This window comes from Halichoeres trimaculatus, unplaced genomic scaffold (genome assembly GCF_033239565.1).
Source record: "Halichoeres trimaculatus isolate MK-OKI-2021-1 unplaced genomic scaffold, fHalTri1.1 fHalTri1_scaffold_6, whole genome shotgun sequence".
In the NCBI taxonomy this organism is placed as follows: Eukaryota; Metazoa; Chordata; class Actinopteri; order Labriformes; family Labridae; genus Halichoeres; species Halichoeres trimaculatus.
In genome coordinates this window covers 38,283,481-38,308,572 of record NW_027437184.1, presented here as the reverse complement: position 1 = coordinate 38,308,572, position 25,092 = coordinate 38,283,481, and the positions used below count along the sequence as shown (strand labels likewise).

Here is a 25,092-nt window from a genome sequence, read left to right as displayed (position 1 = left end):
GGAGAGCAGCACAACTAAAATCAAGCCCAAAGGTCGAACAAAAAATTACCTGAAAGGACAGGAATGTCCCTGATTACACCTGAGTTTTTGAATTTTCTTTCCTTCGCATTGTTAGTTTGTCACAGCAGCTCATGGAGTGAGGAGGAATCTAGATGTAGTGATGTTACTGAACTCTATCAAGCGGAGCTCACTGGATTCAGGGCTCAGACTGTAACAGGAGGGATGTTTTATCAGTTCTTTTCTGCACAGGGAGCAGATAATCAGGTCATATCTACAAATTTATATCCATATATATGTTATGCTAATATAAAAAATACATAGCTGAATGCTTATTTTTCAGGCGACCACTAATGCACCATGATTTAAAGAGGTAAAGTTTGTGTGGCAAACACTGGCTCTTCAGTATTTAATAAAATACTTCAGACAGCAGCCAGCAGCTTTATGAAAACATTTTCAAAAACCTGGAAGATGAGGCTGTGAGTGCTGCGTGTTTTCTGTGTCGAGGAGTTGAACTGATTAAACACAGTTTCTGTCTCACTTTAACAAACATTTGGCTCCCTGGTGTTAGACCGAACCCTGCCAGAGGCTTTTGTTTTACCTTCTATGGCATAACAAACTCATCTTTTCTCCAATCACATGAAACTAATGCAATCAAAGCTCCTGCCAAAGCTGCTTGAAAGGTATGGGAGAGGTAGCACTCCTTTCTCTGTTGAGCTCACAAAAAAAACACGAGTTGTTGGAAAGACATCACCGGAGGACAAATGTTGTCGCCTTAATCGAGTGAGGGGGGGAGTCTGCCTCTCCCTGTAGCTCTGACTCTAATTAAGACCACATATCTGAGATTTTGCTGAGGTCAGGGAGGGGTTTTAATTTAAAAACCATTAAGACGTGCACACAGGCAGGACTTGTGTTGTATTCCAGGCAGATATCATTTTAATTAAGTCTTATCTTTGCCCAATTTCACCAGCAAAAAGACATCATCATAATTCCTCCATAACAACCGATGGAGACACGCTGAACAACAGTTCAGTAAATGAAATGATGGGCTCAGACGGTGTAAATCATGGAGCTCAGGTTGTTGTTGTGCATTTCACATTTCCTGGGTTCTAATCAGGAGAGTTTAGGTGTTTAGCTGCAGCTGTAAGATGGTGGAAACAGGAGGACATAAACACAGGAGGGTGTGGACCATATACTTTACTGCCAATGACACCCCAGAGTCCCCTTTATTGTGCTGTTTCTTCACCGTATACCGCTGAAATAACCAGGAAGTGCTCGAACACATCTCAGGGAAGCATCACAGCTGATAAAGACGGAGACACGGCGAAGGGTCGCCTCGCCAGAAACAAGCAATAACATACAGAAAGGATTATTACTCCTATATGTGGAATTATCTGCTTCAAGAGGAACACAATGAAACCCTGAGGGGTTTCTGTGACGATACAGGAAAGTGTCCTGATGAAAATCAAGTAGAGTCTTACACAAAAGAAAATAAATGATAGTGTTTACCTCAAATCAACTCAGGGAACATCAGCACGACTGCCTTAAAACATCTGAATGTTTGTTTTAAAACTACACGCTGAAATGTATCTCCATCCAAAGTTACAAGTGTCATCTTTTCAAATTGTCCTAAGAGATGACTGAAAGAAGAATCTGTATTCTCAAACTCAAAACTGCCTTCTTTCAACCAATACCTCCTCAAAAAGAAAGGTTTAGCCTTGGAGATAACTTATCTCACTCAGGATTAAATACTTGCAGCGCATTATGTGACACAGACAGTGTTTTTGTGTTTAAGTGGGATGTATGTGAGAAAGGATTGATGAACACACAACAGAAGATGCTCTGCACCCAGAAAATACAAGCTGTCAGCGCCTTTAAAACCTGCACAAACTCCTGACACCAGACAGGAACAATGCTCCGCGTCTCTTATCACAAATCTCTGCCAGCGATGGCGTCAGGGGCTGTCAGAGCACTGTCATCTGTCGCCTCACGTCCAATTTCCCAACTGCTTGCCAAATTGATGCTAAGGTAAAGAAATTAACTCGTTCAGTCTTCTCATGAGACTCAAAAGCTGTCATATTAATTCTGAGAGCTGCTGTTAGACGCTTTGAAAGTGCCACTCTGGTCCCCGAGAGGCCAGCTCCCGCTCCGTGCATACAGATCAGAGTGGAGAGGAACAGTGCAGGAGGAGCAGGGTAAACAGTGAGGTGACTCCTCCGTCCAGCCTGAGTCTCAAACAACACAGATAAGAGGTGAAACTTACAGAACAAACTCCCTCTTACCTCATGAATCAACTTACATCCTTAAACAACTCAGAGATCACCAAAACCAAGCTCAGAGCGAGGAAGTATTTCTTTTCTGGACGGTTTGATAGTCACTTTAAAGAAAGAGGTAAATGGAAAATATTTTGATACATCAACCAGAAGCCACTGTGAGCCCATGATTAATTGCTTTGATGGGTGCAGTTAATAAAAAAAATCTAAGAAAAACGTGTACATTTTTTATAGCTCTGAAGTAAATGTAGCCAAAGGGGTCCAGAAACCTCCACAGAACTGGTTTTGAAATGGGTGTCCTTGCTTATTGAGAACAAAGACTAAAAAACTACTGAAGTAGGCTTCTTCAGCAACTACTAAACCCAGCAAGAATCCAAACTTCTTTACAAGGAGCCCCACAATAAATGAATGTAAGAGAAACACTGAACGAGTGAGGATTTCATGTTTCTGTCTTGAAAAACTTTATGAATAGACCTTGAGAGGAGACTGGTGCAAATGACAGTTACTAGCAGCTGCAGTCTTTTCTTGGTGAACCCCCCCTTTATTAAAAAATGTCTTAATATGTTTGTTTTTATGTTTTTTGGCTCACTAATTCAGCTACAAGCATGCAGGAGCAGCATGTTCGGGAGAATTTTGAGTGTATGTTTCACATTTCTAACCCTTGTTCTATAAAGAAAACAAAAAACAAACAAACAAACAAAAAAACAGCTTTTTCAAAATTACTTTGGCCCATTAAAATGAATGGAGATGACATGTCACCATTAAAAGCTGATGATGTAACTGAGGGTTCTGAGGTTATAAATATGACTGCTGCAGTTGGGGTTTCAGTATTTGCCACAAGGAAATGCCCAAGGTGCCTTGGTCACCTCCCTGACAACGACCCTTTCACCCCGGTCAGACAAGGGTCCAGCTCTAGGAAGAGTCCTGATGGTGGTTCGGAACTTCGGGCTGGGCTGGGCTCTGTAGGACCCTCAAAGTAGCAGAAAGTTTCCTAGACCCTTCCTCAAATTAGTGCCTGGAGACATTTCTGTCTTAGAGGTCTGCTGACAATCCCTTTGACTTCATGCTTAGTTTTTGCTCTGACATGCTCTGTCAACTGTGGGACCGTAGGTGCTGATTCCATGGGTGCTTCAGGGCTGGGGCACCCACAGACAGAGCTGACCCAGGATCATTACTTTTCTGGCCTGTGTCTCTGGAACCTTTGTTTTGTAATTGTATCCGTCTCCTCAAAGCTCCACAGTGAGCAGTAAGAGCAGAGTTGATTGAGCATGAAAACCATTGCAAATGCTGATAACTGGCAGATTTGCATATATTGATTTATGGCATAAACTGTCAGAACCATGGACAGCTCTGGTCATGATGACCTAAAGTGCAGCACATTGTTCAGATATCCAGTCCCTGGGGAGCTGGATCCCAGATTTCTTAAAGCCTGTACTGTAATTCTATCTGTTCACTAGACCCTGCTGCATTGGTAAAAAAACTCTGCTAAAAAACAAAACAAAGAAACAAAGAAACAAAGAAATAAAGAAACAAACAAACAAACAAAAAAATAAAAATCAAAAAATAAATAAAACACCTATTGGTGATGTCTTAAAGTGTGATATGTGCGTTTATGCCAGTTGCTACTGTATCTGCGTATGTATCTGCGTATGTCTCTGCGTATGTGGCTATGTGCTTGTGATGCTTTTGAATAACAAAATGTGCACTAACACTAATTTTTGCTGCTTGATTAAAGTGGAAGTCATGGAAGTTTTGAGCACCCACTGGCACAAATGTACCATATCAATGTGTGGGACCTTACATACACTGTAACAGTTCAACAGTGAAATCCTGTTATGTTTGAATACAGCACTATGAGAAGTCAACGGTAACATAATTGGCAACTCTGCTTCTAGTATTCAACCATTGTTTTATAGCAGAGTCATTTTTGTTGTGATTGCGTTTTGTAGCCATGAGTGAGGATGGAGTGAGCAGTGGATATGCGAGCATGCTGTAAATGCGGCTTTGGAGCCAGCAGCTGCCTGTGCTCCACATGGCACAGAACAGCTGTCTATGCTCTACAGGGCTCTGACCCAATGATTTTTACAATGTGTTGGCCAATTTTAAAATGACATAGAAAAAGAAAAAAAAAAATGTTTTCAGTTAACTTTATAATACCACTCACGGGGCAGCAGTTTCATTGGTGCACAGACAGCCTGTGCCATGTTGTATATCCACTGTGTTACCTCCCCACATGGAGATTTTTTTTCTCCCCAAAATCTTCATGCAACACCCCATGATGGCAACATGAAATAAGTTTTTTGGTTGCTTTTTGTATTTTTTTTATTTATTTATCTATTTATTTATTCATTTATTTATTTATTATTATTTTTTGTTCTTTGTTTTTATGCTATATTTTCAAGATAAAAAAAAAAAAAAATAAATAAATAAATAAATAAAAAAAACCTGAGACATCACTAGAAAATAAGTGTTCTCAGCCCTCCTATGGTAAATGTAGTTGATTGGACAGATTTAGAAAGGCCTGTCTACACTGTAAAAAAAAAAAAAAAAAAAAAATTGACAAAAATAAAATACTGTAAAGTAATGATAAAACACTGTCAGCAGGGATGGCCAGTAATTTGCTGTTATTTTACAGTCCAATTTATTTTTGTAATTTATTTTTACAGTATAATACTGGATATTAGATAACAGATTATGAACAGTATTTTGTATTAATGACTGCACTTTTTTTGTTTTGGACATCACCAGACAAAACGAACAGACCCCTCATGTAAACTTTATTTTCAACAATACCTCACCTGTGATGTGATTTATGTCTAATTTCCCCAGAGGCTGTGTGTGACTAGCATAGTCATGTTTGAATTTCACCTGTCAACTTTTTATCCTGAAGTGTGGTTGTTTTGTTGTTTCTACAGCGTGTCTTATCTTTGGGAGCCCGGTTAGTGGTGCCTCTGTTTCCAAATATTTGCTGATATGACACACTGGTAGTCCCTGGACCCCAGTTTGGGAGCCTCATATGGGAACACTGCGGGCTGCGCACCATATGGTCCTGATGGTAGGCGAGAGATGCTACCTGGAGAATAGGGGAGAGAGGCAGAGAGACACAGAGAGTGTGTGTGTACTTTGAGAGCTGTAGCCTACTTAGTGAGAGAAAGATACTGAAACGAATTCAGCGTTTTTCAGCGCAGCTTTACACAGTCTCACCCAGAAGACGGAAAGAAAGGAGAACACGGAGGGAGAGAGAGAATCAACATACACACGCACTCACACACACACACATGCACACACACAAACAGAAGGAGTCGAGGCTGATGCATCTCTGTGAGAGCATCCATTTCACGGCGATTACAGTTTGAAGCGGAGGAGACTGTGCACATTTCACCGAGAAACGCAGCGCTTTTCTCTCCTCCACTGTCAGTTCCTAGAGCGGCTGCTGCTCCTGCTGCTGGTGCGCAAAGACACTTTTCTTCTCCGTCGACACGGACAGTATTTCATAACGAGCCTGTTTACTTGGACGGAAACCAGGTCGTCCAGCTCCAGTCCGCGGCTCTGCTTCTTATTTGTTGACTGGAATTCTTGCGATCCGCAGCTGAAGACGCAGAAAAAGGAATATCAGGCGGTTCAAGTTTTCCTGGAAGTTGCGCAGTGACAGAAAGAAAGAAACATGGGAATTAGTAGTTATCTGGCGATGCCGTGGAAATGCCTTGTCGTCGTCGGACTTAAATTGTTATTCCTTGTTCCTGCAGGAGTTCCAGCCAGGAGCGGGGATTCAGTACTAAAGGACAACATCACCGTGAGACAGGGGGACAGCGCCGTGTTAAAGTAAGTCTCTGACTGTTTTTAATTATTGTGGCACGAGAGTCATGTGCTCCTGTGCGCCATGAGGGATGACTCTCATCCAACAGCGTGTGAAGCCACCATGCAGCTAATGAAGTGCAGCGGTCCAGGAGTTACTAAAGGTCATCTTCTGAGGAGAAGGCGCGCACACACACAGGGAGACACATGCATGGTGTTTTGTTGTATGACACAGAAGAAGCGCTGACAGTTTCCACAGAGCACGATTTCTCCAAGTTGTGCTGGCGTGGAGTCGGAGTGCAGCCTCCCGTGCTCGTTGCCCTTGAATGTTATTGATTCGGTTGGTTAATGTCTTGTTGAGGATGCACAGAGCTGAGACGCTCACACTCAGCACAGGGAGGGGTTGTGTACGTATTGATTGGAGCGTGTGCTACAAATGCAATTATGACTTTCATTTTCAAGGCCGTGTTGTTTTCGTCACACTTGGTGAGATGTTTGGAAAGAGCGGAGACAGAGAGAGACAGTGTGATGCTGGCTTTCCTTCTCTTTTTGTGTGAAATCACTTTTCACTGTGGACAGATCAGGTTTTAATCATCACTTAGTGTTCTGATCCATTTGTGCTGCTACATCACGATGCTTTAATCACATCACACACACACACACACACGCACCTCGCTGTATATGCATTTAAATCTGTGCTTTAGACTTTTTTTTTTTTTCTTAATCAACCAAACACAAATGTACATGAAGCAGTGAATTTGACTGTGCAGCCCCTGCTTTTCTTGTTGGCTGTAGTTTTATGTCACATCTCAGGATGCAGGTGTGTGTAGGCGGGTGGGCATGTGTGTGGAGCATATCCCATCAGGCATTGGTTGAGAGGCGGGGCACCCTTTGGACAGGTCACCATCAATCACTTGGCCAACGTTTTATTATTTAACTGTAACCTCACATCCGGGGGCCGCACTGACTCCAGGGGATATTTTCTCATTTATTACAGATGAGTTATTTCATCCGACCGACAACTCCAGATCCTGTTTGTGAATACCTTCAAACTGTCGTATCGCCACCTTCTTGTCCTGCTTTAATTGGTGCTTTCTGAAAATACTGAGCATCATGCCGCCACAGAAACAACAGTCAAAAATGCTCCTTCTGCCTCCGAGCTTTTTTATTCCACAGACCTCGTATTTAGTTTATGCTCACAGTGGGTATCACACACTGTAAAGTGGTTAAGGGACACATGAGCCATTTAGACAAACACTGATGCAGCTGGAATTAAGACATTTAGCACAAGATGTAAATGGCAAAAGAATTGGGATGCCGTGTTATTTTTTACACGTTTGTGAATGATTTCAAGCCTGATTTTGATCCTCAAACCTACGTAGACATGGTATCAGATTATGTTATTGGAAAAATGACATTTCTTGTGAGAATGGGCTCTAGAAAAGTTCAAGCTTGGTCAGGGGCTATAAAACCATTAACAGATTGTGTCAAGTCTGTGTGCAGCACGAGCTCCAAACTGCATAACAGCACGGCCCAGAACCACTGGTGACTCTTCTTTTCTTAAGCCTGTGAAAGACAGCCTGAGACAGTCCAACAGATAAAATCTGACATTCGTTTTGGAAATCATGGATGCAGAAATCTCTGCCCTAAAGAGGAGTGTGAGCATCCGGCTTGTTTTTTTCAATCAGTGTTTACATTTTTCAGAGCGCCGACCACAAGAGAAATACAATTGTATGTTATGTCTCAACACACTAACAGGGTCTGTTTCTATTGTTTAATAATATCATACTGCAGGGGTGGGAGAAAATAAATGATGTATCCAAGTATTGGGATTTTTTGTTCAATGAATTTAAATCTCCTTTTTTTCCCCCCCATACTTAAATCCTTCATTTTAGTCTTTGTTTATAAGCTGTGCTGGGAAAAACCCGGGCAAAGTCAGGGAAATATGACTCCTGACTAAGTCTGTTGACACAACCATCATCAGTCAACTTAGTAAAGTAAATGGATTGATTTGGCATTTCCAACTGTGAAACAGAGACAATTGCATGAAGACTGTGGTGAATTATAGGATTGTTAAAATTGAATAAAAAATATTTTTAGAATAAGAATGGAAGACAAAAGAAAATGTAAAATAATCAAGAACAAAAAAATCAGAACTGAGAGCACAGAGGAAATGGAAGCATGAGTGTGAGTTAAGACGAACATGTCAAGGTGTGAATTTCGACATATGCTCATGAGAGGTGTCAAAGATCTCTGATAGCTCTCTATTTTTTCACAGCAAGAAAAATTTAAAACCAGCTCTTTGCGTTGAATCCACATCCCTTCTCCAGTGAGTGATCATTTCCTCTCACTGCCAGCGCAGGGCGGTACAGTTGGGCTCCTCGCCGCCTCAGATAAGGTATATTTGGATAAGGATTATTGTACAGCCTGATGGTTGTTTAAACTTCCTGCTGATGCACTCTGGGTAGATGAGGTTGAAGGTGAACGGGCTCTGGAGCAGCAGCAGCAGCTCAGCACGGAGGGGGTGGGTGGGATGTGTTGTTGAGACAGAGTTCAGTTGAGTCCTCGTCCTCCCCTCTTGGCTCTGCAGCCTCAGAGAACAGAGAGTCTTTCTCACACTGCGTTAATCCTGCCTTCATTCCCCGCCGTTACCAATGTGTGCCGGCCTCCGCTGATTAGCAGAACTTTTTTAAGAAGTCTGATGGATCCACTGAAAGAATCCATTTCACCCTCCTCAACCTGCAGAGACGAAGGAGGATGAGGAACTGTAATTAAACAGCTGAGTTTAAGTGTTCTTTAATTTGAAGGCTTTATTAACTCTTTACATTTGAACACAAGTTTCTGCACACGCTTCAGAGCTCGCTGCTTTGTCCTGTATCTGTTTGATAGAAACAACAGGCTGTTCTCTATCTTTGTGGATGACCGTACTGACACAGAGATAGGTTTGAAACCATAGAATGGAGTGTTCAGTAACACATGTAGCGAGCTCCTCCGTGTATCCGCGCATATCTCGCTCAACAGATGCCACACACTAAGATTCATTTCCATAGCCATCAGGGCACATCAAGCAGGACAGACGTCAGCACGGCGAGAGAGAGGAAGAGGATGAAACAGAGAGGAGAAGAAAACAAAGTGTGAGAGGAGGAATGTGGTGCATGTGATGTTTTATCGACAAGGAGACCGTGTGGAGATGAAAGTAGAGCAGCCGGCACTGATGAAGACGTCAGAGACGTCCTCATGGAAGCAAAGTGAATGATGATCACTTTTAGAGCGCTGTGCTGTCTGTCGTTTAAAGATTAAAGGATTTCAGCCAGTCCTGCTTAGTATCGACAGATCTCTAAATATCGAATGTTACATCAGCTTTGCAGACAAAAAGATTGTTTGCTACAAAAGTCTACTTTCAAAACTCTCTACTCTGACACTCCTAGCCTGAACTTAAACTTCTAGCCTGGACTTTAACTTCTACCATGGTGCTGAACATTAATCCTGCCAGTGCGGTGAAAAAACTCAGAAATTGGCTTCAGTGAAATATTATTTATGAGCACAATAATGGAGACTGAAATCTGCAGAGTCCGGTCCTGACAGACTCCTGACTTTGAAATCTATTGACTAACCTTCTTCTTGGACCTCATTAGTTTAACAAGTCTTTCTCTACTTCGTCATTTATTATTAGTGCTAAATGTCCACTTGCTCATTTGGTGGTCATTCCTCCTTAAGTATGTATGAGAAGCACAAATTTTCCTTTGGAGTAAATATTTAACATAGATATTAGGGCTGGGACGATGTGCTATTCTGGCGATTTGATTCTATTACGATTTTTGAGATGCCAATTCGATTTAAATTGTGATTCTTTGATATTTACCATTTTTAGTTTGCTTTTTAACACCAGATCATGTGAAAACGTTAAATGGTGATGATAATGTCTATATAATGCACATCAAATGAGTCAGAGAGAAACATTTGACCCTCTACTAGAGAAATGTGGTAATTTTTTTTTCCAACCCAGTTTATAAACAAAGACTAAAATGAAGAATTTTGAATTTAAACAAAAAAAGAAAGAAAAAAAATGACTAAGAATCACGATTTTGATATTTTCACACAACCCCCCCCCCCCCAGATATATTAATTTCAGATTTTTTCTCCCAACCCTAATAGATATAACAGCAATAAATGATTTAACAGAGGCTAATATAATGGAAATTGGTAATCAGAATTATTATAATTATTGAAAATATGGAAAATGAAAGATACGTTTACAAATAGAAATATTTCAGAACAAATCACAGTTTAAACACAAAAAACTCAAATATTCTTCTGTTGTTTCCAATCACTCGTCATTTATGATTCTCCAAATCCTTTAAAAGTAAAAAAAAATAACCCCAAACTTTGTTCTTCAGTTAGAAGTTTAACAGTTCATCCAGTGAGTAGAGAACTGTTAAGTGTGACCTATCTGTACAGGTCCAAGAAGTCGTGTTAGCACTGAGGACCAAACCACAATGTAGCTTTAGCTCTCTATCTCTTCGTCATGCATGTCCAAAGAAGAACCCAGGAAACCCGGTCTGCAAAGAAACAAGACCAGAACCTCACAACTTTAAACAAAAAACACAAGTTAACAAATAAAGAAATAACTATTGCTCACGCAGCTAGCTGCTGTGCACACATTCGCAAAACACTTTGTAGCATTTGCGCAAGCAGTGAGACGTTACCCCAACATGTTAAAACAACATGACAGAGTTCAACCATTTCCAAACTTTTTCATTTATAACAGATAGATGTCTGCATGCTTCATGTACAATCATCACTTTTGTTTCACAAACCTCATGTTGGCTGTAGTCCAGCCACAAGCGCTGTAAACGGTTATGGTGTTATTAAAAATACTTCCTGGATTAGCAATAAACCCATCTGCTTTTTAGCAATCAGTACAATTTCGAGACTTCATTTAACAGAGTGAGACCTACTGAATACGTGAGAACTCCTATCAGTATTGGTAATCCATATAAAATACCACTGAATCTGATCATGCACACAATAATCTTACCATTGATATGAGAATATTTGAACCTTACTTGAGTCATTTGGCAGATTGTTTCAGCCTTAATCCAGGAGACACGTTAGCCTCCATCTATGACTTCTGTGATGAACGTGTAGAAGATTAGAGCTGATTTCATCCTGTTTGTTCTTAACCAAATTATAATGCAGAGTGCTGGTTGGTAATCACTGGCACCATGAGCTGACTCGTATATTCAGAAAATGTTACAAGCTTCAAAAATCAAATTTAATATTGGTCCCAGTGAAGTACTGCCTCAGGGGACATCTGGATTTCTGTTAATGTTCAAACAGGGAAGAGAAAAATTATAATAATAAAAAAGAACAAGGTCAATGTTTGGAGGAGAAAAAAAGTCACAACATTAATTTTCCTGCTCTTACAGTCTCATAAACATGTCAAAACGTGTTTCAGATGGGCTGCGAGCTCGAATTTGGGATCGAGGTGTCTTTGTTGTGAAGCTCATTTGCTCCAGATCAATCTGTAATAGCTTTTAAATGTATGCAAGCTTGACAGAAACAGAGTGCACCACAGTCTGCGGTGCATGTGTCCCTTTGAGCATGCTCAGACCATGCCCTCTTGGCTGTCTTACTGATAGCTCAAAATTTATCGAATCTGCTTTGGATCAGGCTCTGTATTTAAAGTCACATCACTGCCATCTATAACTAAACAGCTGAACCAGATGAAGGTTTAATGAGAGTAAAAAACAAAACAAAACAAAACAAAACAGCACCTTGATGGGGAAAGCCCAAATTCACCCAAGTCCATCAGAGGGACCAAGAGTTCAGACAAATTAACAGTTAATCCAGTGTTTTTTCACGTTAAGACCCCCGCTCAAAACAAAGTGGTTATTTAATCTGTTCATTTATTAGATTTTGATAAATCAGGAGACCCCTGGTTAGAAGAAATCCTGATTAAGGGTTTGTCTCATTAATAAAGCAAAAAGGCTAAATGGCATCAATTTGATTGTAAGATGCATTTATTTTTTGAAATTTCTCTTTTCATAAAGGTTTTCTTTCTTTTTTTCTTTATTTCTTTCTTTCATTGTACTTGTTGCAATGACAAATAAAGTTATATTCCATTGTATTTGTTATAGCAGTAAGGGTGTGTTTAAGATACAGAAGATAGAAGACAGTAGCACATATTAATCACTTGAAGACAAATGAAAGCGTAAAATAAAAAAAATAAAAAAAAAACAATACGCACAGGAGACAGGATATATATATATATATACATATATATATATATATATATATATATATATATATATATATATATATATATATATATATATATATATATATATATATATATATATATTAAAAAAAGAAAAAACGTTTATTTACTGCTTTTACAGAAGTTGCACTCAGTCTCAATGACTGTTAACCTAGTAATGAGGCAGTTCTCAGAGTTAATGCCATGTGGTATTTTAAAGCGTACCTCTTTAGCTTTGTTTGTGATACAGTACCTATGAACCAAAATCCACAGTTTTCTCCAGTGTTTGTTCTCAGATAAAAATTTCCCTCTTGAAACCAATCCGTAGCTCCTTTGAAGTGTCAGGTGAACGTACTGATTGTTGGACTTTTTGAATTTTAAATGAAATCCATCTACTGTAGGTTAAGGGGGTTTTAACTAGTTGAATCAGTCATTTTGGAATGGCATGAGTTACTGCGTTAAATTCTCTGAAGGGAAGTGGAAAAGTGATGGTGGATGTTTTTCACGCTTCCATGTTTGGGACATTTTGGATGAGGGAATAGTTTATTTCTGTTGCTGTAGTTGAGCCCAAAGTAAGATTGAAACAGCGATACACAGCTTTCATTCCTGTCTGGCACAGTCAGCTCTTCTCGCTCAGATCGGGAGCCCAAAAATGTTCCTGTGAGCCAATTCACAGAGACTTGTCGAGGGTTAAATGCTTTCAGGACCCTGCAATATGTTTTCAATGAAACTCTGCTGTATCTGAGTGATTTCCTGCGGCTGGCATCAGTCCTTCCCAGGGTGTTGTCTTATCCCCACAGGGTTGTGTTATTTAGACAGTCAAGGGCAGACTCATTTTCACGTATGGGAAGCCTCAGACAGCAGACACATGGAGCAGGATTTTTCCATCAGCCAGCACAGCGTTTGGCTGCATTATCATATTTTATTTTATCACATGAAGATCACCAGGGAAGCAGGAAGTCTGTCACTTCCTCTTTGGAGTGGGTTTGCAGGTGGATATCCTGTGAAGCACCATCCTTTGTGAATAATTGACTCTAACTGGTAGAAATGAAGCCTGAATGTGTGTCAGCGTGGCAGCTGTAATAAATATCTGATTCTAATTAGCTGTCAATGGGAGGCTGGATGACGAGAAACGGTGACAAAGTGCATCAGATTGATTCAGTAAACGACAGACTTTGACTTTTAAGCTTTTAAGAGGAGCAGTTTTTTTTTGTAGACAAAGACAGTGTGTGAGAATCTTAGCAGTGTTAGTGTTATTACTGTAACCTGAAACTGTGGAGCCAGAGTACAGAGCCTCCAAATACCAGTCACCAGAAAACCTCATTGGTACAAGCTGACAGGGAGAGTACGAATCCCCCCACAGGGAGTTTGTTTCTGCTGTCAATGAGCATCCGGATTTCAATTAGAACCAGAGTTCCAGCTCAAAAACAGTCCCAACGACCTCCTTCTCCTTTTTAATTTTTAATGCCAGGTCTTTGTAACAGAGACAGTGAAACATTTTAGTCCACATTCAAATGTCACACAGACGAATACCTCGTATGTGGTTGTGGCTCGTGTGGTTCGCAGCTTGAACCAGAATTAATCACTGGATTTGTGGGCTTTGTGGAAAAATGTCTGCCAGCTCTGTCCTCTGTTACACAGCGCCAGTGAAGTCGGAGACAGGTTGGTCTGTCTCCCATTTCTGTCTCCCATTTCAAGCAAAAGAAATTTATAGAAACAACAATTTTGAAACGATTCTTTTAATCTCATATATGACGTTAGAATATGAACTTTAGGACAGGGAGAGTGAGCGGATGGAGCCATTTTCAGAGAGGGACAAGTTGTTAAATGAAAGACAGATATGTTCTTCACAGGGAGGACTTCTTCACAGATAGAGGGTGATCACAGGGTGTCTGCCCTGTGCTGCTGCTGAATCTATTCCCCCCGTGGAGCTCAGGCGCTGGTGGCAGTGGGGTTGGCCCATGTTTTTATTCAGTGAAGCAGATGAAAAAATAATGCATCACAATTTGACAAGAAAATACATTCTCTCATCTTTGTTCATTATTAAACAATACGTCTGACAATTCTATTACTCCAGAAGAATCCTGTAAACAGATATTAAAAATAATAACAATGCTGTCATCATTCAAATAATTGTATGTCAGCCCTTTGTCTGTTTCAGGTGTGCAACATTAATCCATCATAAATCCTCCACCCCTTACAGTCCACTTATTCTTCTGTATGTTTTTTGGCTCACAATTCCATCAACACGTTATCACCGGTTTGGATTTCAAAATGTTCAGAGAATTCAAGAGAATTAAGGGCACATTTTTCCCATTTATTTCCCTTGCACTTGTTAGATGATTAGATGGAAGCACAGGTAAGAGCTACCTGCATGGCGTTTCCACCTGACACACCTCTGACGGTGCCGGTGGGCACCGCTCTTTCCCCCATGACCTGTCCTTCCTTCTCAGCCACAGCAAAAAGCTGCCGCTTCTGCCAGGTCTCCGGATGCCTTCTCCAGCTTTGGCCCAGCCACTCCAACCTTCCTGAGGAGGCGCAGGATGGATGTTCCAATGAACCCTCTGCAGCCAACCTCCACAGGGTAGATCCTTGTTGACCATCCAGCTTCTCTGCAGTCGGCTACCAGCTCGGTGTATTTCTCCCTCTTCCTTTCAGAAGCAGCCTCCATTCCTCCCTCCCAGGGGACGGTTAGCTCTGCCAGGATTGCTGACTTGCTTGCAGGGGACTACAGGATGACGTCTAGCCTCAGAGAGGTGGTGATTATCTCTGGTGGGAACTTGAGCTGCTGGTCAAGGTCCACCCTTAAGTTCCAGACGCATCCAGGTGTTAGCAGAGGTGGTTTCTCCCTTTGGCTGATTTTTTGAGCTTGTACACCTTGTCCGACAAAGTGTATCATAGACTGTGTCTTGAAGGGAGGGTCTTTGGCTGCTTCTGATCTTCGCACCTCAAGGACTTCTGCAAGCTTCCCCAAGACCAGGTCGTGCCGCCACCTATACCTACCCTGAGCCAGAGCTGTCTTGCAACTGGACAGGATATGTTGTAGGCAGCTTTCCTCTGAGCTGTACCACTGGCTCAAGTTGCTTGGGCTGGGGAGGGTGTCATATGTGGCCCGTATGAGGAAGCTGATCTTTGCTTGAGTTGACATTCTCCAAAATTTTCAACCTGTTAAAATGAACAGAGATAATCGATGACCGTGGAAACCACACAGCTGATGATGTCAAAACGAGCCCCAAGGTTATAAGTGGGGTCAGGGCTCAGCATTTCAAGATCAAGCATTTGCTGCAGGGAAAGTGGCACAGAGGGCTACTTGGCTGATAAAAACTGCACAGATCTCTTTTTAATAACATTAATCATAGTAGAAGTGGTGATACTATGTAAAGAGACTTCTCACAAGTCAATGTTAATTATTTCACAACTATTATGATTGATTTATAGAACAATGATGGTAGGAAGGAGCTCCATCGTGACCAGTGCTATTTTTTGGAACGTGGTGCCTGTGGGCACCTTAAGTGGTTCTTGCAGACAACCAGGTGCCCACAGGCACCATGTTACTGAACCCTGGTTTAGCCTTTTTAGCATTTAGCTTGTGTTTTAGCCTGAAAGCTTGTGTTTTAGCCCTTAGCCCGTGTTTTAGCCTTTTGCTTGTGTTTTAGCCTTTAGCTGGTGCTCTATCTCTCTCCTGTTTATCTTTCTTCTGCTCTTCTGTCCTTTTTCTGTCTGACAGTTAGGCTCCAGTGTCCACCATCACTACAAAATGAATCACAGAAATCGTTTTCAGCAGAAAAAAACACAGATCTCTATTCTCTCTACTAAACTTCGTCAGCTGGCGTGGTGTTGTCATAGAGACCTAGATTTGCTGTAAATCAATCCGGTCCGGCCCGGCCCGATAAGGAAGCTAAGAAGGAGTATTTCGAAATAAGCTGTTACCTGTAATATTGGTGCTGATAATATTATTTTAAAGTGTGGATTACAATCAGGCATATATCTAGAAGAGACTTTTTAAAGATTACTTTCAAACTTGTCACAGCCCCTTTAAGAAAAAAATAAACACAAGAGAAAATGCTGCATGTGCTCCTCTTATTTGTTTGCTTTTTCTTAAACTACTGCACACTAAAATGGCTTTGACATGATATATGGTAGAACTGGTGCTCCTCAGGGCTGTGGGATCTTGACGTTTTACCCCTTTGAAAATTAAACTAATGAGCACATGAAAACATCTTATTTATCTTTTGGTTGTGCAGTTAAATTCCTATATTTGGAAGCAGCTAAACAAACGTCCCACCCCAGGCCTGAATGTTTTTTTTTTTTTCCCTGCTTTAGCTGGGAGTATGGACGCTCTATTTTCCCTGTTCATCTTCCCGGCTTTAAATATTCATGCTGAAAATATGAAAAACCAATAATGTGAGAGGAGAACTGAATTTGTGAGCAGCTGTCATTTTTACCTTGACAGGAATTCTCTACATGGGTTTAATTTTATTTCTTAATTGAAATCTGAAAAAGAAAACCTCTTTCTCTGTTTTGGTGATGGAACTTCCCTGCAGCATATTTTTTCTATTTATTATTATAAAGCAGTGTTTTTCATGTGTGCTAAACTATTTAATGCTATAGTTAAGTTGTGCATTATCTTCGTCAAGCTTGTTTGTTTTTCCATCTCTTGGCCCTGCTCCCGCTCAGAAAGTGTCTCATGTTTTCACGCCTCACTCTCTGTCATCCGTCTGACCTGTGCAGGGCCTGCAGATACACACCTGTGTGACACCTGAAGTGATGAGTTTCACTGTTAGAGGTGAAATGTGTGGTTCACATCGCTTCTCTCCAGTCCCCCCACAGCATGCAGGGTCATGTGAGTCACATGTGCAATAACAAGGACAACAACCCTCACTAGCACCACAGCTCTGTTTTCATTTGAGCAGCAGAGGTGTGAAGTGTCTCATGGCCATTTGACAATGTCATTTAGTTTTGACCTGTGACTGCATGCGGGGTGAGGACACAGTCTCTTTCCAAAATGATCACATCCTGTCTGCAGTGGAAGTGGACGACACAAGCAGTCAGGTGAATTTCAGAGGACTGCAGACCCTTTATTCTGATGCACCAGTTAACCTCACCATGCCTGTTCATTCGAGGTACAAATTCCATGTTGAGAGTTACTGATACTATGAGGTGATTTTTACCATCAGGTTTTACAGTTTTATGTTGGAATGTCACTGAATGACAGAAAACCTGAAGCATGTGGCACATTTGAACCCCTTTAGAATCTGGCACCCCTCGTGGCAGTATTTATATTTATTATATCTCCATATTGATAAAAATGATTTCTGCAAGTGAAGCTATGCTTGAAAGCTAGCATGTTTGCTAATCTATTGACCAATCCTGGCAGTTCCTGTGATCAAGTTTTGCTATTCTGAGATTTTTCAGTGAATAAACCGTTTTTAAATAAGCTAAGATCATCTTTTATTTGCCCCACCTCAGCAAATAAGAAAGTGCCTCTTTCTCCTCAAGCTCTCTTCAGGGGATCATCGGGCCTACCACTTATTAGCATCAACATGCTATACAGCTGAAATCTCATGTATAAATAATGCAACCATGTTTAACATTTAGGATCCCTGTACACTGACGTCAATAAAAATATGAAAAAAAAAAAAAAAAAAAAAACACTGCAGATGCAACCGGTTTTGTTCTATGTTGAAAAATATACAAGGTAATTACAGGCTCCAAATACTAAAATAACTCAAAAAGAGTCTTCAATAAATAAGGGAATGAATGGAAAGATAAATAGACAGAAAAATTAATTAATTAGATGGAGATAGCTGCTGCAAAATGTGTGATTATTTTGTACATTTTTTTGTTATGAAAGTTTTTTCTGCAGCGCCAACATGGGACAATTTCTTCTTTTGCGATTAGCTTGATAACAGTGCCATATGCACTATATGTAAACTGAAAGATCTTTCAATTTTCAAATTGGGAAAATGTGCCACCAACTTTGAATTTGAGATGGTCAGATAATTGGAGAAAGAAACATTCATCCACAACCATTTCACAGAAAGGTTGGTGTATGCGCTTCATGCACAAGATGCACTGTATGGTACATTTAGAGTTAGTTTGGTGTTAATGTTTTCCCTGATAGCCAAGGCCTCAGAAACCCATTAAAAAACAATGTGAAATACAATTTCTGCTTTTTATTCTTATTATCATTTTTTTTTTTATTAATTTATTAATTATGATCAAATAATGGGCTGTAAGGTGGCCCAACGGTTAGGTCTGCAGCCTCACAGCAAAAAGGTCACTGGTTCGATTCCCAGTTTGGCCAGTGGGCCTTTCTGTGTGGAGTTTGCTTGTTCTTTCCGTGCATGTGTGTGTTCTCTCTGGATTCTCCGGCTTCCTCCCACTGACCAAAAACATGCTCACCAGGTTATTCAAGCACTCTAAATTGTCCCTAGATGTGAGTGTGTGCGTAAATGGTTGTGAGCCCTGTGATTGACTGGCGACCAGTCCAGGGTGTACCCACCTCTCGCCCAATGACAGCTGGGATAGGCAGCCACTTGTGACCCTAAACGGGATAAGCAGTTCAGAGTCCCTGGTGATTAAATCTATACATTTAGCAGACATCCCTTTAGCATACATATCCTGTTAGCTCAGCTTGTTCTGAACGAGAAATAGACATGTTAAACCTGATTGTAGTTGAAAGCTTTGAAGTCACACAGAAACACCAGGTGGACCAAGAAAAGGAGAAAAATGGATGTGTGCTCCAACAGACCGTACAGTCAGTATTAAAGGAAGTGAAAGTGCCTCGGGACAGCTTTGTAGCCTCGCAAACGGTAAACGCTGCTGAGGAGTGCTCTGAAATTGAGGTCTTGGGCGCTGGCAGCACAGAAAATATGTCTTAGTGGACACAGCCCCTCATGATTCGACCCTGGATAAATCAAAGTGAGTGGCTAACAGCAGGTTTAGGGTGAGGGGATCGGAATTTATTTCATCGGCCACTCCGGTGTGATATATCGTTTCAGGCATGATCATTTGAGTGAGCTAAGATACGTTTGAAAGGTGCTCAAACACCTGATTCTCGTTTTTTGTTAAAATGAACCACAGACAAAGTGTGGATGACTCCCGTCCCTACCCGGCTGTAACCAGGCTGTGTCTCTGCTGCTCCTGTGAGTAAGGACAGGTCTGAAATGTCATCCCAGGCTTCCCCCCTCGGTGTCACCGGCTCTGCCACTAAACGGCTGAGCCTTCAGAGGCCCCGTGCGGATTGGCTCCCAGGTGCACAGTTTAGCACCGCGGTGATGGAGGTGGTGTGCAGCTGACCTTTGGTCCTGTCTCAGCCTTGTAAACCAGAGTGTGGAGATGTGAGAGCAAACTGATGTGAGAGGAGAGGTCCCTCTGAAAGAGGAGTTGAACTGCTCTCTGCGCCTACAGCCGTTCCTCTTTCCTTGCAGTGGATAATGTGGAGGTCTGAGTGTGTCGCAGGCGTAGCGTGCTCTGTGTGGAGTGAGTATGTTGGAGGATGTGCTGATGCTGCAGATTTAAGGTCAGCTTCTTCTCTTATTGTCAGCGACACACCGAGTGGAGACGGGAAGTGTGTGTGTGTGTGTGTGTGTGTGTGTGTGTGTGTGTGTGTGTGTGTGTGTGTGTGTGTGTGTGTGTAGCGGTATGAAAGGGATGGTATGGCTGTTATTGTCAGGAAATGTTTTTAATCCCTTTAAACTGGAATAAAAGTAACAGATTTGCTTTATTAAGAGAAAAGTAATTTGATGACTACATAAATGAAAAATGATGAAAACATCTTTGTTTTCACCACTAAGAATGAGATGTTCCTGGAAGACTCCTGAGGTCTGATTTTAATATTCTTGGAGATGATAAGAGCAGTCGTACCCCTTTAAACCCAGATGGGTCTGATCATTTTAATTGTTCTCCGCTTGTTTGTTATTTCATCAACCGTTTAAGAAAACAGTTAAGGGGGCATCAACTAAGATGTTTTACCCCTGACTCTTCCAGGAATTGGCATTGAGATGAATCTTCACATACAGAAAACACACAGAGGAGAATCATTATTTTCACATTTTTATGGTCATTTGGAAAACAGGGTTTTCTCATTGGAGTATTTATATTTCTGTTTACAAAAATGTTGTATTTGAGGACATGGAGTCATTAACAGTGGCTCAGCTCCTCCTCAGCGTGATGGCAGACACTTTCCTGTGAGCTACATCACTTCCTGGATGACTTAAAGAGGTCAGAACAGCTGCTCAGCCTGTGTGAGCAGCTCGGCTCAGGAGGAAAATTATCTGGAAGTATTGGCTCATCTTGGACCTGACCGTCTGCTTTTCATTGCTACCTCTCGCCAAGCTCTGAACAGTGCACATGACCTCTGCCAGACCTCTTTGCCTGCACTCTACCCTCCTCCAACTGGCTGCAAACAGGAACTTATCTGCAGAAAGGGTCTGTTCTGTTATACCTAACTGATTTGTGATGGCTTATTTTTGTCGTTGTCTTTTAAGGGGCCCACTAAGGAGGCATCCCCTCAAACAGCTTAACTGGTTCTTTTTGAATGTGACCCCTGAATTCTGCACACAGACTTGATTTCTGGTTCTTCTCTCTAAGGCCTTGAACACTCATAGCTGGGTATCTTCAAAATCAAATATCGCCTCTCATGCATTTTTAAAATTACTTGAAGTGTCCACAGTATCCTTTGTTGTAAACCTTTGTGTGAAGCACTCCTGTGCTGACTGTAACTATTGGCGCTTGTGGTTCATGGTAAAAAAGATGGAATATCGGTTAAACAGTAAACGATAAGAATAATTTGACATCTGTTCAAAAAGAAACTGTAAATGAAACTTTTCTAACGACGGCTGCACGCCTGCAAGGTCTAGAGACTGTACCCAAGTCAGCTACACCCCCAGGATGCAGCACACTACTCTTATATGCTCCACCTGCAGGGATCACTGTCATCACACAACACACACAGCTCGTTTGAAAATACAATTACATTTATAAATACATGTAAACCAAGGAATTGGCTTCTACAATACTTTCCTCCACACCTAACCGGACAAATCTGCAGATAAGTGGCTTGATGACTGCCAAACCCATACGTGACAGTGTTCTTCAGATGTAAACCCTGTGCCAGCCAATCAGAATGATCTCCCATCATTTGGCTGTGACTTTTGAGAACCAAAAACGCAGTTTCCCAGTGTAGACATGAACCATGTCTTATGTGAACCATGAAACTGGAGTTTTCAGAAAAGTTTGTTTTTAATGACGTAAAACTGTGTCTTGGTGTGGACGACAGGCCTTCTTGGTTAAAAAGATACCCGGCTCTGTGTGGACATGGCCTAAAGCAGAGCCCAGACACCCTGCAGAAGAAATTCACTTCAATGTGTTGTCATGTTTTGGTCACAACCATATGTAATATCAACATAATAAAGGGACGTGGTCTCTGTGACGACGTCTGCTTCTCAAACTGAGATTCGCAACAAATCAGCTGCACGGCCATATTGGATTCACAGGCTTTGAGTCTCCACTCTAACAGCTCTTGGACACCTGTCAGTCGGTGAGCTGAGCTGTCTGGCTGACTGGGTGAACCCAGGATGGAAATATCTTCTGAACTGCGTAAGAAAAAAAGTCATCCCACAGTGTGAGCCAATGGGGGAATTACTGTTTGAGACCCAAGGTTTTTGAACCAGGCTGTAATGTATACATCTTTTACGTTGTAATATTTTTGGGCTTGGTGTGTTTGTGGTTTGCAGCCAGCCTAAGCAGAATCTCGATTAACTGATTTTAGTGGAACTGAAATGACTGCTTGTTTTTTTTGTTGTTTCTTTCTATGACCAACACATGATCTTGCTTTCTCTCTCTACTTTATTCTGTGTAGCATAGACCATCTCTGTCTCTTTTTTTTTTTTTACAAAAACATTGCAGCCTGCCTCCATTCATGCACAGATGAACACCTCTCTTGGTTACATTAAACAGTGCAGGCAGGCCAGCACAAAGTATGTGGACTTATGCAAGACTAAATAACTGCAAAATAACTTTGGACATGAAATAAAAACTAAATAAAGATAAAATCTACACATTAAACACATTAAACACATCATAAACAAAAAGGAGGACTTAAAAAAAAAAAAAAAAAACGATGAAAAAAGATATACAATTGAATAACAGACACTTATTTCTCATTTATTTTAGGATGACATAGAAAAGGGAAAGGGGGCAAACCAGATATAAAGACACCACAGAAGACGAAGCTGAACGGAGAACGAGGCTTCACATCAAATCATCCTTTGCTCCCCCTGTCTGCTGAAGCTGCACTTGTAACACTGTGGAACAAGTAGCAGACATGTTGCCCTCATTGAAACATGAAAAGTACAAGCTCCTTGTTGCAGATTCAGAGAACGCAGGCCCGGGGAAAAGTTTGAAATCCTGAAAAGTCAAACTGAGAATGAAGGTTCACTGCAGTTCTTTGATAAAAAGGGCGATACTGAGATTGAATAGCTGATCTCACTCAATCCAAAATTATAACCCAAGATGAATAAAATCTGACTGATGCCTTCTCCCAGCAGGAACCCACAGACTGTCTCAAGAGATAGACACACACACTTTGTTGCATGAACCGAAAGCTACCCCTGAAAACCTTTTTGCATGAAGGTTATGGTATCCATCACTTGGTTTGACTCTTGTTCAGAATTTGATTATTAAGAGGGCTAACATAGTGTGTTAAAGAGAGATTCGGGCGGGGTTATCTCTACCTCCATGATACATAGTGTCTGTTACGACTGTGACTCTGGTGTACTCTGTCCCTGAATATGGACCTGGCTTTGTGCATAGCTACAGGGTCCTGGTCCTGATCATCAGGGAGATTCTGATGCTGATACATCTCAAACAGGGTAGTGTGATCCTTTCTCTGCCTGTGGAGGGGACACTGTAAAGATTTCAGAAACAGACTTCAGCGTATCTAGCTGCTCCATTAGCTCTGCTGCTGTTGACATCAGTGGAATGAATAACCTGAGAGACTCTGATGTGTATTGATGAAGTGATCGAGTCCATGGCATTTCCATCAAGCTCACCTGAGTGTTTCTTTTCTTCTTCTCACACCTGAAGAAAAAAGTCTGACTCAGAAAGTCAGCCTCATGCTTTGGAGTCCTTTTCTGTTTGTTGGAGATGGAAGCTGCATCGTTTATCAGAGGATCAATGCGTTGAGTCTTCTGTTCATGTTTGGTGAATGTTTTAAGGCTTCATAAACGGCCTCTCCTGCATGATTTTCCTCCTCTCTTATCATCGCCTGTCCATGACAGCAGAGTGTTGGAGTCTAAAGACTGAAGGTCATATGGTGTGTGAGTCACTGATCACTGTTTAGATGCCAAAGAAGCTAGAACAGAAAAAAAGAAACACCCATACGCCTGGATCTGGACTGCAGCCTTTCAGAGTTTGAAGTGGTGTTCATCAAACAGGCAGGACTTCACTACAGCTGTAAATACGTACGCCAAACTTCAGCTGAATGCTGAAAATTAGGTCACTCTTTTTACTGCAGTCCTTATGTGAAGGATTCAGGGCTTTTCTTTTGCATGCCTCCCTTGTTGGAGATAACTAGTTCCCGTTGTGCTTGTTAGTCCTGACCTAGAATACTGAAAAGCACCCTTACTGCATTAACAAGCATTTAGCATCAAGCTTTAAAAAAGGCAGGCTCTCTGCCTGACAAGGATGAGGAGGATGGAGACAGTGAGCTCAGTTTCTTCAGGACTTTGTAAAGACGATCGGTTCAGACTAAAGCTGGCGAAACATACCCAGGGACGCCAGAACTTTGATAGGGAAAAAAAAAAAAAAGAAAACCTTAGTAAGAAAAAGTTTCTCTTTAATGAGAAGAAAATATTTTATTTCCAAAGGGTTTTGTTTGTTTGTATGAGAGTTTGTTGAACTGATGTTTACTCTCTCTGACCTAAAATGTAACATCTCAGGACCAACCCCCTACTTCTCTTATAATTGCTGTTTTTAAAAATAAAAAGGGGTCATCACCAGTGATGGGGATCATTCATCTTTATTGATACTGATGCCCTTATTGATATTCCTTATGGTTTTGAGTCCGTGTCGATACCACTATGTCAAAAATAAACAAACAAAAAGAAAAACAGCTTTTGCATTTAATGCTTAACTATGGACATGTTCTGGATCTGAACCATACCCAGACTTCGTAAACAGATTTTTTTTCTGATAATATAAATCACGATATAATTATAATATATTGATTATGTATCAGTATATGGTTTATTTTGACCTGTAATTGAACTAATCACTGGGTCACACTCAATATTTTTTTAACAAATAAACTTCGTGTAACAAATTTTCTTTTAGATTTTGTTAATGTTGTTATGAAATAAAACATCCTTTATTTTTATGTGTTGCAGTTTCACATGTAGATGTTGATGAACAATCTGTCACCTTAAGTCAAGGTGTTATTGTTTTGTTTTTTTTTTGTTTTTTTCCTACTCAATTTCAATAATTGGTTTAAACAGCTTTTAGCGTTAAGTAGCCTGAAGCTTGGAAGTGAAACAAGTCAAAACGTGGAAAAAAAACATGACGGAAAATTAAACACGTCATCGTGATGCACTACATTGAACTCATTCAACTACAGATTTCAGTGTGTGTTTGAACAATGGTAAATGGACTTGAGCTTATATAGCACTTTTCTAGTCATGGACCACTCAAAGCTGCTGTACACCACAGGTCACACTTACCCATCCACACCCATTCGTGCACACATTCACTCACTGATGGATCCAA

At 41.0% G+C, this 25,092-nt stretch overlaps 1 protein-coding gene across 2 annotated transcripts in view; it reads left to right on the top strand.

Annotated features, from left to right (window-relative positions):
• opcml (opioid binding protein/cell adhesion molecule-like) overlaps positions 1 to 25,092 on the top strand; it is a 520,625-nt gene that overhangs the window by 229,889 nt on the left and 265,644 nt on the right. The window contains exon 2 of one of the 2 annotated variants that reach the window (XM_074671787.1): positions 6,017 to 6,092. In XM_074671787.1, coding sequence (XP_074527888.1) covers positions 6,017 to 6,092 — 76 coding nt within the window. Of the gene's footprint in view, positions 1 to 5,338; positions 6,093 to 25,092 lie in introns of those variants that run through there. The other variant, XM_074671786.1, reaches the window with a different exon arrangement.